Raw genomic sequence first — 17705 nt, 5'->3', positions numbered from 1 at the left:
GTGGTGGGACAGTTTTATCAACTGTAGCCTCAAAGAGGGGGGAAAAAGGTTTAAAAGCTACAAACGTTCGTGCAAGTGCGTCCATGGGGTTTGACACATTCTTCCCTATGATAAACTCTCAATAGATAACCTTAACTCTACTCTTCGAGATCAGACATCGCTTCTCCGGATTTGCCCAATATTCCTCCATCCCCAGTTTCCTCAATAATTTCCTAAGGGAGTCGAAACATTGGTATTTTATTAACTCTGGGCTCTATGAAGTTAACAAAATGAACAAGGTAGATGATATCGACCCTCTCCATCCTCCCTCGGAGATGAAACCTGAGTCTCTTAGTTCACTATCCACAAAAACACCCCTTACATCCCATAACATAAGAAGTAACGGGGACACCTCTTATAGAGCCAGAAATCACAACCAAACTAAGGATTCTGTGAAAAGATTTATGGCAATGAGAACGGATCATTCACGGAGAAGAGCACAATGCAACACCCATCTAGCCAGGTCTATCTCACATAAAAAATCATCCCGAACACAGAAAGAAGTCAAGGAGCTCCAGAAACTCGTAGGTAACCTGGCACAAAATTCGATGAACGTCTCACAGACCATTGGAAAAATATGGGAGATGGCGATAAGTACGCATTCCAAGGTCTCACACATCCAGAATCTGGTACTCAGACACAACAGACCTAACAGGACTAAGCCCTTGGCAAATGAAGAAGCACTGGCATTACTCCGATCCTATGAACAACCTGACTGGAATAGGGAGGAGAATATCAAAGTAGTACCCACTGACTCTAACAGAACGTCCAGAAAGAATGACAGGAAAGCAATTCACCAAAATTTACAACATATTCAGCTAATCGCACCTGAATCTGATAATGGAATTCGCATTAAGTCACAGAAACCCCTAAATTGTCTACTACTTAACTGTCGCTCAGCAACTAAACATGCATCAGACATAGCTGCCCTCATCATGAATAAGGAAATTGACCTGGCCATCCTCACGGAAACATGGCTCAACGAATCATCTTCCCCCACCATGGATCTCTTAATACCACAACATTATAACATCGTCAGGTTAGACAGACCTAGGAATGTGGGAGGAGGCATAGCTTGCATTCATCGCACAGAGATCAAGGTCTGCCAATTCCAATCTGACCCCCTAGAATCATGTGAATATCTTGGTATTAATGTAAGAACACCAAATAATCAAAGCTGCAACTTGCATGCATTCTACCACCCACCAGGAGAGAATGCTAAGTTCACAGAGCAACTGATGGAGATCATAACGACCAACTCCAACTCTGATGCCAATAACATATACCTAGGCGACTTTAACCTACATTGGGAGGACGGCAATGACAAACTGATCAACTCGATTAAGGACTTCCTCAGTGAGCTAAAACTTATACAAGCATGCAAACAACCCACTCACTCACAAGGAGCGACCTTAGACTGGATTATCTCAAGAAATGATGAGGCATCAATCCTCGCTATAGACCCATGTGATTGGTCTGACCATCATGCCATAACATTCGCGATACCTACAATGAAAAAGGGCAGGACCGTGCAACCTCGCAAGCTCACGAAACTGATCCGAGACACAAAAGAGGCCAATATTGAACTACTGGTTGAAAGGTGTGAAAAAGATATGAAGCCACCCAACAATAAGCAAAATGTCAATGAGCTGACGGATCACTACGTAACCTCGATCGGTAATATCGTCAATGACACCATGCCCCAAAAACTGAAAAAGGTCGCAGAGAAACCAAAAAATCCCTGGTTTAATGAGTCATTGAACGAGGACAGGCGCAAACTGAGAATGGCCGAAAGGAGATGGAGACAACATCCCTCCTCCTCGGAGCTGATAGCCCTCAGGAAAACAAGAAACGAATATAACAAAAAGATAATCAACTCCAAAAAAGAATTTATCAGAGCTGAATTGGACAGTGCCATAAACAGACCACGAAAACTCTTCGAGATTTTAAAACCACAGTCAAACAAACTCGCCAAAACGGAATACTAAAACTCCCATAAGCTGCGAGGAATTCTCCTCATTTTTCACGGAAAAATCCAAGCTGCTAGAAGTTGAACTCACAAATGCAGCAACTAACCTGATGACCTTTCATCTACCTAAAATTGAGGCCAATGTCTTAACAGAGGGTCTCCAAGCAAAAAACAAGGCAATATGGGATACATTTGAACTATACGACCAGGGAAAGATCGCCAAAACGCTGGCGGAACTCAGACCAAACAACCACTATCAAGACCCTCTACCGGGAAAGTGTATAAGGGAAATCAGCCATACGCTAGTTCCAATCTGGACTGAGATAATAAATGCCTCACTTGCACAAGGGACTCTCCCTGACTGCCTAAAAACAGGGCAGGTAGTGCCCATCATCAAAAAACCGACAGCTGATGCAACAGACCCGAACAACTATCGTCCAGTGACCAACATCCCTATACTGGCCAAACTCATTGAGAAATGCGTGCAGGGCCAACTAAGCCAACATATAGTGAAATTCTCGCTGCTTGACGATTGCCAATCAGGATTCAGAACAGGACACAGTACTGAAACTGCGATCCTGCACATTGTCGATGACGCCTTACAAGCCCTAGACCGTAACCAAACATGCCTACTGATCCTCCTAGACTTGTCATCAGCATTTGAAACGGTAAAGCACGAAGTACTAATGACCAGGCTACAAGACAGGATGGGCCTGTCCGGAAACGTACTGAAATGGTTCAATTCCTTCCTACAGAATAGGACTCAGCGATTCCTGGTTAATCAAGCAATCTCTTCCCCGAGCCCCAATGCAATTGGGGTCCCACAAGGCTCAACGTTATCCCCAGATCTATTCAACTTGTATGTAGAACCTCTCACGGAGATTCTTCAAAAATCACAGATATCCTATCATATGTATGCAGACGACACGCAATTATACATTAAGATCGCCTCCCTGGAGGACATTGACCTAATGAACAAGACACTAAAGGAAGCTTTGCGATGGTTAACAATGAACCATCTGAAATTAATTGCCCAGAAAACAGAATTCCTGCTAATTTCACCGACAAGGAGCCAATCTGAAGTTAAGGAATGGACTAAAATGGTGACGGCGCTAAATTGCACCCCGACCCTAGTGAACTCAGCCAAATCACTAGGAATTACGCTAGATGAAAACCTTGACATGAAAGACCATATTAATTCAATGGCCAAGAGCGCCCGCTTCCACTTGAATTACTTAAGAAAACTGAAACCCTTTATCTCAGATACGGATCTAAAACTGGCTATCCAATCACTAGTTATATCGAGGATCGAATACGGCTGCACCACACTAGCTGGCCTACCGAAAACATCCACAGCACCATTAAAAGCCTGCCTCAACGCAGCGGCAAGACTCATTACGGGAACGAAGAAATTCGATCATATATCTCCTCACCTGAAAGCACTAAACTGGCTACCTTACGAGGCCAGAATCCAAATGAAGATGGCCTGTATTACACATAAAGCGGTTCACTACAACACCCCTAGATACCTAGCCAAGAAACTTAAGTTATCAGGAGGTAACAGAACAACTAGAAGCGCAAGAGTTGCTATTGCGACCAGCCTTTTTCCACAAGAAAAAGACCTACAACCGAGCATTCTCTGGAGCTGCCCCCAGAGTCTGGAACTCAATCCCGCCAAACATCAGGAAGATCCAAAATACATTAACATTCAAACGAGAACTTAAGAACCACTTGATGAGTAAATATCCGACTTAGAGAAACCTACGGATTACTGAGATGACCATTTACACTAACAGAGGATTGTCCTCTTTATGAAAACTGGAAGATCAATACCTGACAATTGACTGTTGCCATGCTCAAGCAGAGGCTTGACACGTTACTGCTACCTCATATACCTGTAAACTTATAACTATATCTCTCAGACAAAACTATATAACCTCTACCTCACTCTATATATTCATCCTTATTATTCTTTATATGCACTGGAATGCCATATAACCCTACCTCACCGAGCGTGGTTTGATACCAGGACACTAGCCAAGCCTTACTAGCCATCTAAGGCCAATTGCACATGCATTAGGAAATTATATATCTACACACGCCCACACATTTTATTGCCTTCTACTCATATCGATTTTTTGTTGTTATTAATGCTATTATAATGGATATATGTTTTGACATTAGGAATTTATATAGCTAATTACGTCCATACACTATACTGCCTTTACCTCATATCTATTTTGTTTTGTTTGTTTTTACTGTTATGATAATGTTATATGTCATTCTTTACTTGTTAAGCGCTCTGATACCCACGGGTCTTGTCCGCGCTATACAAAACCCTCTAAATAAATAAATAAATAAAAATAAATAAACTCTGGGCTGTGTCATACATTCAAAGTAAATCATTTATGAAGGAAATCTCATTTTAAACAATTACCAACTCACCAGTAACTACAGGATTTAGAGGAAGAGTGGGGAATGAAGCAGAACTCTTTTCAGAGGTGTTTATTCGTCCATCAACAGCAGACCACGCAGCTGCAATACAAAGGAATTATTACGTTTAGTTCGCAACTTCAAGAAGATTAGCGTAGAACCTGTCACAAGCTATTAAAAATAGTAAGGTGGGCAGATCCCATACTACCAAAAGGCATTTCTATGACATACTAATACAGATTATGTGCTGTACAAGCGCTAATTATTGGTAACAAACAGAAGTGGACAATAGAAGTGTGTTTAAGATACTACTTAACAGCTCTTTAAAAAAATTAAGGCTGATGAAGGGGTAAACTATCCAATGCCTGCCTGCCTGCCTCAGACTATCCACAAGTTGGATTTAAATAAACAATGTATTTTTTGCTCATTAGGTCAAGCCTGGGCAGCACATGCACTTCTCTGCAAGGCATGCTGTATTCGGATATGCACTTGAAGCTCCGTCCAGTCTCCGCACATATTATTCATTGGCTTGTGATATTATAAATGTTCGCTTCCAATTTGTTAATATGCTCATTAATCCCTCCTGATTACCACACTGTCTTCTATTGTTATATCCCAGGAGGACTGGCCCTTTTCCTAGTGTGCCAACTCTGGAGCTTTCATTAGCAGTTCCGAGAGCTATTTATTAATGTACACCGCACTCACGGGACACCAGCTTCAGAAATGGCGGCTGCTTACCAACACTCTGCACTTGTATTTGTCAGAAAAGCACCTTCGGCAATGGTGGCTGCTTGCATTTCTCAGACATGCTGTTTATTTTTTTCGAAAATCTTTTTATTAACTGAACAGAAAACAGTGGTGTACATCACAATCATACAGTGCAGGACTTACAATTGTACCATAGGAAAGTCGAAGCAAAAGACAGGAGGTTGTATACCTTAGACCTTACTAAATACAGTTCAACATCATACATTCAGCAATGCAAGTGGTTCGTCAACCCGGCAATAGTGGCCGGTTCGCAGATATGACCCCTGTATTCGTTCCAGCTGGACCAGATACCGACCCATTTTTGTGGACAGCCCCATGCTACATAAACGGTCTTCTCCTGGAGCATGCACCAGTCCATGTCCGTTTTCCAGGAACCAATTTTTGGAGGCCCCACAGCACCCCACAACCTAGCAATATTCCGTTTCGCGATGGCAAAGACCAGCGTGGCCCAGTTTCTCCCACGAGGTGACAAATCAGTGGGCTCCCATATATTCAATAGACACCTCTTCGCCTCCACCCATAGCTCCACCTCCCACACTTCCCGCATGCACTGGTGTATTCGCTGCCAGTAAACCTGGAGCAGTGGACATTCCCATATAATGTGGAAGAATGTCTCTACCTCTCCCAACAAAGCCCATCAGCACTGCGGCCCATAAGTTGCAATCTTATCCCGGAGATGTACACTCGATGGAGAATTTTCAGTTGAATCAGACGAAGTCTGGCTGATATGGCTACTTCCTTAGGGAACGCTAGCGCACGGTTCCACTCTTCCTCGTCTATTTCCAACCCATCCGACTCCCACTTTCTTTCAAGGGATTGCAATAAGTCTGGGGAGTTGTTAATAATTTTTTTGTACGTGAGGGAGATGGCGTGTTCGGGGAGGTGGCCATCCAGTAGTCTGTCCTCCAGGGGGGATGAGGCTGGGGGGGAGAGTTCCTGGGGGGATGTTGGATTGGAGGAAGTGCCGGATTTGCAGGTAATGATAATATTCTGTTTGTGCAAGCTCATATGTCTGCTGGAGGGAGGCGAAAGACACAACCCCACCCGGAACCCCAAAGAGCTTTAATGTGGGAGATCCCAATCAAGTCCCAGTTATGGAACCCTTTGGTACAATTCAGGGTACCCAGTCGCTCGGAAGCCCATAGCGGGGTGGCCAGGGTGAGAGTGTCAGCCCAAACCAATTTCCGTTGTACTATGTGCCAGATTTGTACTGAATGTTTGGTGGGCCCGGTAAGCGGGTACCTGCCAGGCCTAGAGTATAACCCGCCTCGTAGTCCCCCCCCCCCGCCCCCCATTCCATTCCGTACACTGGATCATTACCGTCGCAGTACGTGCCCTGATTGATGGCTGCAAGATGCGCAGCCCAAAAGTATTTATGGATGTCAGGGAGCGCAATGCCCCATCAAACCAGCCCAGCGCCAACTTCTGAAGGGAGATACGTGGCGCCCCGGCCCATAGCAGCCCCCTGAGCGAGGTTTCAAGAGATGTAAAGTATGACTGGGGCACCAGGTCGGGGAGGTTCTGTAAGGCATACAAGAATCTCGGCAGCGCCATCATTTTAAAGAGTGGTCCCTTGCAGGGAGAGGAATAAAATGAAAATGAATATAGACTCAGTCAGTTCTATATTAGTGAAGACGTGCCCAGCCGGGCAGAGGTCCTCAAAGTTTATATTTAAATATAGGTTTGCAAAACACAATAACACCTTCAACAATTCACGTGCGTGGGGCACAAGCCTGTACCAACCCACGACAATACACAGACAAAAACATACACAAAAGGGCTTATAAGGCAAAATCAGCAGTCTCTGTAAGTATCCAAATTGTTAGCAGAGAATTACTCATAGGTACCATTACATAATTGTGTCTAGAAAATTCCACAAGTATATGGTACACAGTAGGTAGACGACGTTTCGGACCCCCTTACTAAATGATGGGGTCCATCATCAGGACAAAGCAGTGGTTGCCTTTTTAGTTACTAGCCTCTTTTGCCATGGGGCTTATGGAAAGAGAGCTCATATAAGAGCGCGCAGGCAAGTAGTTAGGTCAGGAGCGAATTAGTACTTCGGTCCAATTGGTGATTTTCAACATCCGCAAACACCGTCTACCCCATGACGAAGTCGATGATTCACTCGCATGGATTAAAGTAGTCTTGCAAAATGTTGACATCATTAGGTCATTTTACAAACAGAAGGTTTCGTGCCCATGAGGTATGCGGAAAACTCATCATACGAAACTACTTTCAACGTACACGGTTCAGTGCTGTACTCAGACGCCAGGCATGTGAATCTCTAAAGTGCCCATGCTTGCTTGTTAAAGAAATTAAAGTATTAGCATGGCATTAATTACTCGGATATGGTACTACTTGAAACTTTTTTTAAAAAACACTTGTTTATCATAAAAGTAAAAAAAATGACGCGCGCTGCTACTCTGACAGCAAACCACTATTAATGTCCGTAATGTATAGAACTAACCAGCCTGCTTATCAGTGCTGCGCGCCTCGTGAACAGCAGACTCCCCCTGCATTCCAAAGGAACTGCTCACGAGGCGCGCGGCGCGATCCTATTCTTTGGACAGGAGCGGCGGTGAAAGATGATCTGAATCTGGTCAGAGGGACCCTGCCGCCCTCGTCTGCCTACCGTAAGGTTCAGCCTCTAAGTGACGTCAGGCGGGCGCACGCACTTCTGCGCAGGCGCAGAGTGTTCTTGGCCGCTTCTCCGGCTCTGCTTGCTGATGGCGTACAAGAGGCGATGGAAGGCACAGGAGCCCCTGGCCGCGTCGCGCCCGCCCATCCATTCATCCATCCGGAGCCGGGCAGAAGGAGCCCACAAGAAAACAGGGATTCCAGCAAGAAAAGAGCCCGGTGAGGTAGGGGGGGTGGGGGTGGGGGGGGGGGGGGGAAGCAGTGTGTGTGTGTGTGTGCCTGCGTGTGCGTGTGCGTGTGCGCGTGTGTGTGTGTGTGTGTGTGTGTGTGTGGGTGTGTGTGTGTGTGTGTGTGTGTGTGTGTGTGTGTGTGAGGCTGTATGTATGTGTGCGCGTGCGACTGCATGGCTGTCTTCCTGGGAATCGGAGATAGGATATGTGCCGGCCGTGCGCGCCCACGAGGTGCAATCGGCGCGTGTCTGAACCTTGTCTCAGATTCCCAGGAAACTGAAAACAATAGTTGGCGAGCTGACCGCATGCTACGCATGCCCAACTCCAGCTCGCCCTAAAAAGCATTTGCAATGCAATTGGTCTCGCATTGTTAAAGTTTGAGCTATTGGCATTGCTAATAATAATGCAACGCCAATAGCTCAAACATTTAGTAATGCGCGATCTATTGCATTGCAAATGCTTATTATATCTTTCACTTCAGCACGGAGAAGTATTGTTCACCTTTTAAAACCCATATGAAAAGGGTTTACAAGTAATGTTTAGCTCACAACATATAAACACCTGAACGGACGGGTGACCGCTGTCTGTTGCCATAGCAGCCAGATTTAATTACATGATTTATCATGTGTGCTGGAAATGTACAACGCTGCCATTTATCGACAAGATGGAAAGGGGGGGGAGAGGGGAGAGAGTGAGAGGGCTGGGGGGGGACATATCAGCCTTGGAGTTACCCACACACCCAATCGACTGCCGCCTTGAGTGCCACGGATGGCCTTAAGACTCTCAGGTGGAGGACGCTAGCGCCTAGGGGCATACACTTCACATCGGAGCGAGGTCTCAATTATTTCATTGTTTACAATAGCAGCTTCTGTATACGGTGCATCGAAGACGAAATGCATGACAAGTTGGCACTAAGCAAATACCACATTATCATCATGATGAATGCTACTGCGCCCTCTGTCTCTCGAGCTATCACCCTGAGACCTCTGCTATCAGCGCCCACCGAAAACTAAAATGCTTCTTGGAGTTAGGATTGGCACCTTTCTCAGGGAATCATCTGCATTGTAACACAAAATGATACCCACCCCCCCCCCCCACCCCCCCCCGAATGTGATGGAGTCACTGATTTTCCCATACATCAAAAATATGCATTCGCCTTGAGCTTAAAAGGCTCCCCCCGAAGTACTAGACCCCCCCCCCCCCCCCCCCCAAAAAAAGGTTAAGGTCCCCCTGCGCCGCAGTGGCCACCGTTTCCTCCCTGGGAACCACACGCGCATTTTCCACATGTTTTGAAATCCTGGATAGAAAGGGAACTTATACTTGAATATTGAACTGTGTAAAATCCTCTGTATTTTTAAACATTGAAATGCTGCCTCTATTTACTTTGATAATCATTGGTGACTAGGTGACGTAACTCTCAAAAACTTTTGAAGGGATTTGTTTGTATTTGCATTTTAAAGTTTTATTTTCGAATGGGGAAAATACTACCTTTGGCTGGTTTCCTTCAATTTGCTTCCTGGCTTTGACATAAAAACGCAAAAGTGTTGGTAAAATCCTGCACACATGGCATCCTGGGGGTCTAAATGGCAGGATACTGTATTGTTTTTTATACGGAGCTGAGACCCAGGGGTTTTCAGTTCTAATAACGTGGTTCTGGTATTAGCCAGCAATAACTTGAGATAAAAAGAAAATATGACAGAATAAGCTAAAACAGAAACTGCCTCAGCCTCGGAAAAGATACTGTTCTTGTTAAGTTTCATGTTTTAATTACTCTTGCATTCCCTAAGAATATTTGCTTTTCTCGGGATGATGTGTTTCCGTAGTTTTTCATGCAACGTATTACTCATATATAGTGCCTAGTGTGAAACGAGTTGCTTCTATGGAGGTGTGTGGGTTGATGTTGTGGGTGGGCCACGACTGTTAGTTGTGGAGTCCTGTCAGAATGCAGTGTGAATTTTGTCACAGTGCCTGTCACTGTGATATAAAGGGGCTTTGAACGCATGCTCATCCAAACCTTGGCCTCTCCGCGGAGCACACAGAGCAATGTCCTGGCGTGCCAATAATAATTTGGATTACGTGCAAAAGCGTGTGAAGGATGAACACAGCTGTCAAAATACTGACAGGGTGAAAGTTAAAGAAAATACAGTGCGTGTAGGTGAGTGGGTATGTTGTGCGTGGGGGGATTGGTGAAGTGCAGGAGATGGGAGGAAGTATGTGAAAGTGAATGTAAAAAGAAGGTGCTGGAGAGAAAGACAGCGTGAGATATGCAGATTGAGTATTTCAGAAAGATATGAGGAGAAAAGGAGTGTAAATGTCTAACAAAGAGACTGCAGAAGAGAGTGATGTGAAGACAACAATGGGACAGACTGAGACAATCCGAAGACCTTGCCCCTTGTGCGGACTATAATAATGTTTAATTGATAGTCTACTTAATGAAAAGTAATGTATATATGTGTGCATTTTTTTTTATCTGTGGCCCCTTGTGTGCTCCTTCCCCCTAAAACTCACATCTAGAGACCCCACTGTCTGTTCTGAGCTAGCACTGCTGAAAGGGCTTATTGTTACGCCTGTTATTTACAGCGGTTAGAAAGGAGAAGCGCAGAATGAAGCACTACATACAAACTAGTTTTATAAAGTACCCATTCTATGCGTGTCAATTGGCCGGCTCCTAAGTGCTGTGGGTGGGTTGCAGCTGCGAGTCATGGGAACATTCTCACTGAGGCATTCTAAAGACTGTGCATGCTCCTGTCGGGCTGCACAGGTCACACATGGTTGTCGTCATACCTTTGGCCGCTGTTAGAGGTCAGGTGCGCAGAGCAGACGGTGCGGTTTGCGGAGTGCAGATGGGCGGAGTATCTGCTTTTCAAGTCCTGTTGCTGAAGCCTACACTCAATTATAGTGCAAATTGCCACTATGCAGGAGCCAATGCTTGTCGCCTGTACTGTGGGTGAGAGAATCAAGGTCACAGGTTCGAATCCCATACCAGCGGATTGCAACTTTCCTCTATAAGAGTTAGGCTTTTTTTCCCCGTTAGAATCACTACTTTAAATTCCATGTACTTGCAGCCCAGGCTTGGCAGATTGTGTTCGAGTAAAACAAGTTTGCAGGTATGAATCTCCCTTTCAAATTAAGGACGTGCAGATACTCGGATCGTACCTGCCCATTTAGAGCACTGGCAACAACTTCAAACAAAACACCCTGAATGATAATGCGCCACGTGGTGAGAGTTCAGCGAAGAGGCGCCGGTGCTCCGGTGACAACCATACACCGGCCCACCGGGGTGTGTTATGTGTCTGACTGCAGTTACATGGACGAGCAGCAACCACCGACCTTGAGGTCGCGTGCAGCAGGCCTACCTACCTTGTGAATAATCATCGCGGGGCACGGAGCAGCACTCGGAAAAAAGCCAGCGGAAGACGACGTGGCCAGGGGTTAATTATTATTCCCACATTAGGCTACAAAGCTGCCACACAAAGAAAGACATCAAGTGTAATCGAATCTTGGAAACCAGTCCTTAATTTGACAGCTGTTTGACAACCGCAAAATTGAACTAGCTGCACTTGCCCATGACGTGCTTCCAGTCCACGCTGCTGCTGCGTCGCCTCTTGCGGTGCCTCCTTTACTGATAGTGTTGTCAAGCCTATGTCGAGCTGGCGCTGGGGTGCCTCGAGCTGCTGCAGCGGGCCCCGACTTCTTTCGTCCACCTCGTGTCCCCTCGGACGCATTGCTGACGAGCTTACTAAACCCATTGCAGACAATGGCTGTGACCGCGCACTGTAGGAGACACGCACTGTGAAAGTGAAAGTGCGAGAAGAGACGCGCATGTTCACAGCGCGTGTCTCCTAAGGCGCGCGGTCATAAAGCGCGCTCACAAGGCCAAATCCGAGGCGGAAAATGCGCGCGTCCGACTCGTGTCCGCATATTAGTATACTAAAGTATACACGAGGTCCATCGCTACGCTCGACCTAAAAAGGACCAAAGTAAAGATAAACAACCAATCAGCTACTACCTCCTTCTAGAACCTTCCTGTCAGGAGCCTCAGTCTCTCAGATTTTCTTACGCACCAAGCTAGTTAGGCGTAAACTTGTTAGAGAGATAGGTGAGTCCTTCCAGGGGAGGCGGGAGGGTGCATGTGAATCTATGAAAGACACTAATACTGGATAACTGCATTTACAGGTAAGTAACGCATTTCTTATCCAGTATTTGGGTGTCTTTCATAGATTCACATGCCTGAATCAGAGTAGCAAGCAATACAATATGCACATTCTGTGATGGTACAGCATATATAAGTCTGAAGATAATACATATCTGCGACTGTAAATCAACAACATACAATGTCATGCAGTATCTAGGAATAAAGAGATGTGCATACCAGTAAAGGATGGTGGGAAGTAAGAAGGCTCACCTCACTGGAATAGATGGCGAAGCACTGCTCTGCCCACTGCTGCATCTTTCGTCAGCTCAGTATCCAAGCAGTAGTGCCTGGTGAAGGTATGCGGGGACTTCCAGGTCGCCGCTCTACAGATGTCCAGGAGTGGCACTCCAGCAAATAGTGTCGCAGACGTGGACATGGCTCTTGTGGAATGGGCTTTGACTCGCGAGTCCAAAGGCCGCCCAGCCTTGTCATGGCAGAAAGTTATCGCTGAAGAGATCCACCTTGATGTACTTTGTTTCGTCAGGGGCATGCCCTTCCTTGGTCTGCTAAATGCAACAAAGAGTTGGGATGATTTTCTGAAGTGTCTTGTTCTGTCGATGTAGAATTTGAGACAACTCTTCAGATCTAATGAATGCAGGGTTCTTTCAGCCGTAGTAGTTGGGTTTGGAAAGAACGATTTTAGTACCACTGGCTCATTAAGGTGGAAGTCCGAGGGGACTTTAGGTATGAATCGTGGGTTAGTTCGCAGGATGACTGTCCTCTCTGAATTGTAAAAAAGGATCTTGGATGGAGAGAGCCTGCAATTCACCGACCCTTCTGGCAGAGGTTAGAGCCAGGAGGAGGGCCGTCTTCCATGAAAGGAATTTGATATCCGCTTTGTGGATAGGCTCGAAGTGGTGCTTCATCAGTTGGTGAAGGACCACGTTGAGGTGCCACGACGGAGGGATAGGTCTTGGCCGTGGAAAGGACCTGAATAGGCCTTTCAGGAATTGTTTGATAAGCCTGTCCGCCCACAGGGAAGGACCCTTAGAAGTTCTTGTGAACCTGGATATTGCTGCTAGATGTACCTTGATGGACGCATGTGCAAGGCCTGACTGCGCCAGATGCAGTAGATATGGTAGCAGTTGCTGTGGGGTGACATGGAAAGGGTGTAGGCCTTCTGTCGCACACCAGACACAGAAGCGCTTCCATTTGAGAGAATAGGTCTTTTTAGTGCTGTCAGCTCTAGCTTTAGCGAGGACATCTCTACACTCCTGCGGAATGTTCAGGTGGCTGGATTCGCGGTATTCAGGAGCCAGGCTGATAACTTCAGAGGGATCAGGTTCGGGTGGAGAACCTGTCCTTGGTGGAGAACCTGTCCTTAGTGGAGAAGTGTGGCTCAGGGGTTAGGGGCGGCAGACCTGGAGCTTGAGTTCGGCCCTGGACCAGGGTTCAATTCCCCGCCTCGGCGGGTCTTGGGCTCAAAAATTCCACGGACTCGTTAATTCTCGCTCCGGTGCCTTCTCGACTCACGGGGTCACACTCTGCGACTCTGGGCAATAGCTTGCTTAATCTCCACAATGGCCCCTCGCGGTGGGATGCCTGGCTTTCACCTTGTGGATACCCTGCCAGGGTTATCTCACAGGGGAATACCAGGACGGGTTCCCTAAGCAAGCGCTGAGATGCCCCAGGGTAAGTCGTGCGCTATATAAGTTTCATTCATTTCATTTCACTTGGGACATTGTGAGCAGGGCCGGATGTCTGTGTAGGCGAAGAGGTGGTTGGATAGACAGGCAATGAAGTTCCGTGTACCAATGCTGCCTTGGCCAGGATGGGGCGATGAGGATCAGGGTGCAGGGCTCCGACTTCATCTTCCTGAGGACCCTGGGTATCAGTGGAAATGGCGGAAAGGCGTAAGCAAACACGTTCCGCCAAGCTATGGAAAATGCATTCCCGAGGGTTCCTGGTTGGGGAAGCCTGCTTGCGAAGCTTGGGCATTTGGCGTTCTCCCTGGTGGCAAAGAGGTCTATCTGCGGGGTTCCCCACTCCGCAAAGATGTCGTTCAGCGCCTCCATATCCAGCTCCCATTCGTGGGATGGAGACTGTTCCCTGCTTAGGGCGTCCGCTAGGACGTTGTCTTTGAGTGTTATTCCATGCTCTAGAAGCCAATTCCAGACTCTCTGAGATTCTTGAGAGAGTGAAAGTGAACGCGTCCCTCCCCGTTTGTTCAGGTAGTGCATCGTCGTGGTGTTGTCTGTCCGGACGAGCACTGGGGAGTTTCGGATGCGTGGGAGGAAAGATTGGAGAGCTAGAAAGACTGCCCTTAGCTCCAGAATGTTGATATGGAGTTTGGATTCCTGCGGCGTCCATTTGCCGTTGATCTGGAGTTCTTGCAAGACCGCCCCCCAGCCCTCTAGGGATGCGTCCGTTGTGACCACATGTGGTTCCGCCGGAAGCAGGAACGGCAGTCCCTGCGACAGGTGTTTGGGCGACCTCCACCATTGTAGATGATTGACTATAGTTCGTGTGACTTGTATGCGGTCTTCGAAGGATCCCGCAGCTTGTGTCCACTGTCTCGTCAGCCCTTCCTGGAGGGGGCGCATTTTGAGACGGCAGTGTGGAATGAGCAGAATGTATGAAGACATCATGCCGAGGAGAGACTTGAAGGTACGGACAGTCAGAGTCTTTCTGGATGCCACTAACGTGGCTAAGGAGATGAGTTTTGTCTTTCTCTCCTGCGAGGGGAAGGCTCTTGCGCGTTCCGTGTCCAGGGTCGCTCCAAGGAAAGTGATGACTTTGCTTGGTTGCAATGATGACTTCTCTCTGTTGAGGGTCAGGCCTAGTTGGCGGAAAAGATGCAGACAGGCGCTGGAAGATGTGGCTGCGGCTGTCGCCGACGGCGCCTTTACCAGCCAGTCGTCCAGGTATGGGAAAACCTGGTGTCCCTGTTGACGAAGGAAGGCTGCCACAGGAGAGAGGCATTTTGTAAATATCCGTGGGGCAGATTTGAGGCCAAACGGGAGAACACGGAATTGATAGTGGGTTCCTGCTACTGCGAACCTGAGGTACTTCCTGTGTCCCTTGAGGATAGGGATGTGATAGTAGGCGTCCTGCAGATCTAGTGACGTCATGTAGTCGCCTTCTTCCAGGAGTCCCAGGATCTCTTGTAGTGTGACCATACGGAACGACTGTTTCTTTAGGAACACATTGAGCGCTCTCAGGTCGAGGATCGGTCTCCATTTCTTGCCTTTTTTGTGAATTAGGAAGAAGTGGGAGAAGAATCCTTCTCCTTTTTGGGCGTGTGGAACTTTCTCTATTGCTCCCTTTTGAAGCATGGAAGTTATTTCCTGAAGAAGCAGCCGTAAGTGTCTGTGGGGCCGCTTGGCTGGTGGTGTCGTTGGGGGATTCAAAAGAAATTCCAGTGAGTGACCGAATTGGATAAGTTGTAAAACCCACCCGTCCGTCGTTATTTGTCGCCAGTTCTGCAGGAAGAAGGAGAGTTTTCCTCCAAGTCTTAAAGAATGCAATGGTGGATGGGCTGGCCAATGGGAAGAGTCATTGGCGATTGCAGGCAGGCCTCTTTTGTTTTTTTCCCCTGTAGGTCAATTTGTTGTAGGAAGTTTGACGTCCCGTCTGGTTTTGACGCTGTTGGAACTGCGTCTTGCCCTGGGAGTACGGGTAGGAGGACCTATTTTGGTAGGAACCTCTGTACGTAGATTGCCCTCTTCCTCTGTTGCCACGAAAGGACTGGTTTCTAAATTGTAGAGTTCCCAGAGCCCTGGCCGTATCGGTGTCCTTTTTGATTGTGGTGAGGGCGTCATCGATCTTTTCGCCAAAAAGATGTTCGCCATCATAAGGCATATCAATGATTTTAGTTTGAACTTCCTGACGGAAGGAGGTGGCCTTAAGCCAACCCTGACGTCTTAGAACAGCGGCGCCCGCCAGCTGTCTGAAGCCAGTCATGGCTACGTCAATGGCACAGTCAATCAGTTCAGAAGCCGATGTTTGGCCCTCTAGGAGGAGCGAGTGTGCCTCCTCTTTCAAATCCTCTGGCAGGTTAGCGAGGTAGGGCGCGATGTCCGCCCAGAGTTGACGGTTATAGCGGCCCAGGAGTGCAATCGAATTTGCGATCTTCACCGTCGTTGCAGATGTGGTGGAAAAGCGTTTTCCAATGGCATCTAGCTTCCTGCCTTCCTTATCGGGTGGCGTTGATAAGGGAGACGCAAGGTTGCGCGAGTTCTTCTGCGCCGCTTGAGTAACCACGGAGTCTGCCTTGGGGTGACCCGTGAGACATGCTGGTGCCAAAGATGTAGCTTTGTATTTTTTATCAAGCCTGGGCACTACCACCTGCAGAGAAGCTGGCGTCTGCATTAGTTTGCCCTGTTTCCATAGGTAGTCAATAATCGGGATTGATCTTGTCGTCTTTTTCGTAGGTTCCTTAAAATCGTAGAGGAAACATTGTCTCCTGTGTTTCCATAGACATATGGAACCTTTTGGCTGCCCTCTCAATGAGGTTATGGAAGCCACCAATGTCCGCGGGTGGAGACTCCGAAGACTGTGGCTCTGGAGAGGCCGGAGAGTGAGCGACGTAGTCCTGATCTGCGTCAGGGTCTGAGTCATCATCGCGGACTTCCCCCTCTTCATGGTCTCTCTCCTCATCGTCGGACGAGATGGTGTCTTGTGCTGGATCCTGATTTCTAGGAAGTACCAGCGGAGGGGGCTTATGTCGAGGCACAGGAGCAGGTACCTGTGGAGCTGGAGGTGCAACAGTAGTGGCTTTTTCTGGAAACCGCTCTTTATAGTCCTTGATGAGGAATTGTAGGTCCGAAACGATGGATGCTGGCAGGCACACCATTGGTGTCACTTGTGTGTGCACCTGAGTATGGACAGTTTGTTCCACATATTCCTCTACTTCTTGTTCCTCATCTGTACTCTGGCACTTAAGCACCAGTTCCGAAGGGCTAGTGGCCTGAGTAAACAACTCCTCATCTGGTTCCTCGTCTTGTAAGAAGCAGGATGGGGTTAGTTGTTGCACCTTACTAGGTTATGTCATGTCCGGTGTGATTGGCTTTTTAGTTATTTTGATAGTGACATGAGACGTCTGGGCATCCATGGCATGCGAGAGCAGTTCCGACTCTTTCCAGGTACTAGTTGTCGTCGACGCCTGTGTCGGCGGTGCCACCATAGAGATCTCCGTCGTTGGCGGAAATTTACTCTTCGTCGACGGTGTGTCCGTCGACGATGCCCTCGTCGACGTCCTTGTCGACGACAACTTCTCCGTCGTCGACGGCTTCGTTGCCGTCGACGGGGTGCTCCTCGTCGACGAGGGAGGCTTAGTCGACGTTGTGGCTTTCGTCGACGATGTCGTCGTCGATGTCTTCGGCGTTGATCGCGTCGTCGACGACGTAGTCCTAGTCGTCGATGGAACGGTAGATGGCATAGGTCTACTCGTCGACGATGAAGGTGTCGTTCTCGTCGACGAGGAAAACGC

At 47.5% G+C, this 17705-nt stretch overlaps 1 protein-coding gene across 1 annotated transcript in view; it reads right to left on the bottom strand.

Annotated features, from left to right (window-relative positions):
- MTDH (metadherin) overlaps positions 1-17705 on the bottom strand; it is a 426299-nt gene that overhangs the window by 212704 nt on the left and 195890 nt on the right. The window contains exon 6 of the mRNA XM_086951123.1: positions 4454-4543. Coding sequence (XP_086807249.1) covers positions 4454-4543 — 90 coding nt within the window. The remainder of the gene's footprint in view (positions 1-4453; positions 4544-17705) is intronic.

This window comes from Lissotriton vulgaris, unplaced genomic scaffold (assembly GCF_964263255.1).
Source record: "Lissotriton vulgaris unplaced genomic scaffold, aLisVul1.2 SCAFFOLD_1175, whole genome shotgun sequence".
NCBI lineage: Eukaryota > Metazoa > Chordata > Amphibia > Caudata > Salamandridae > Lissotriton > Lissotriton vulgaris.
This window is presented reverse-complemented; position numbering and strand designations above follow the sequence as displayed.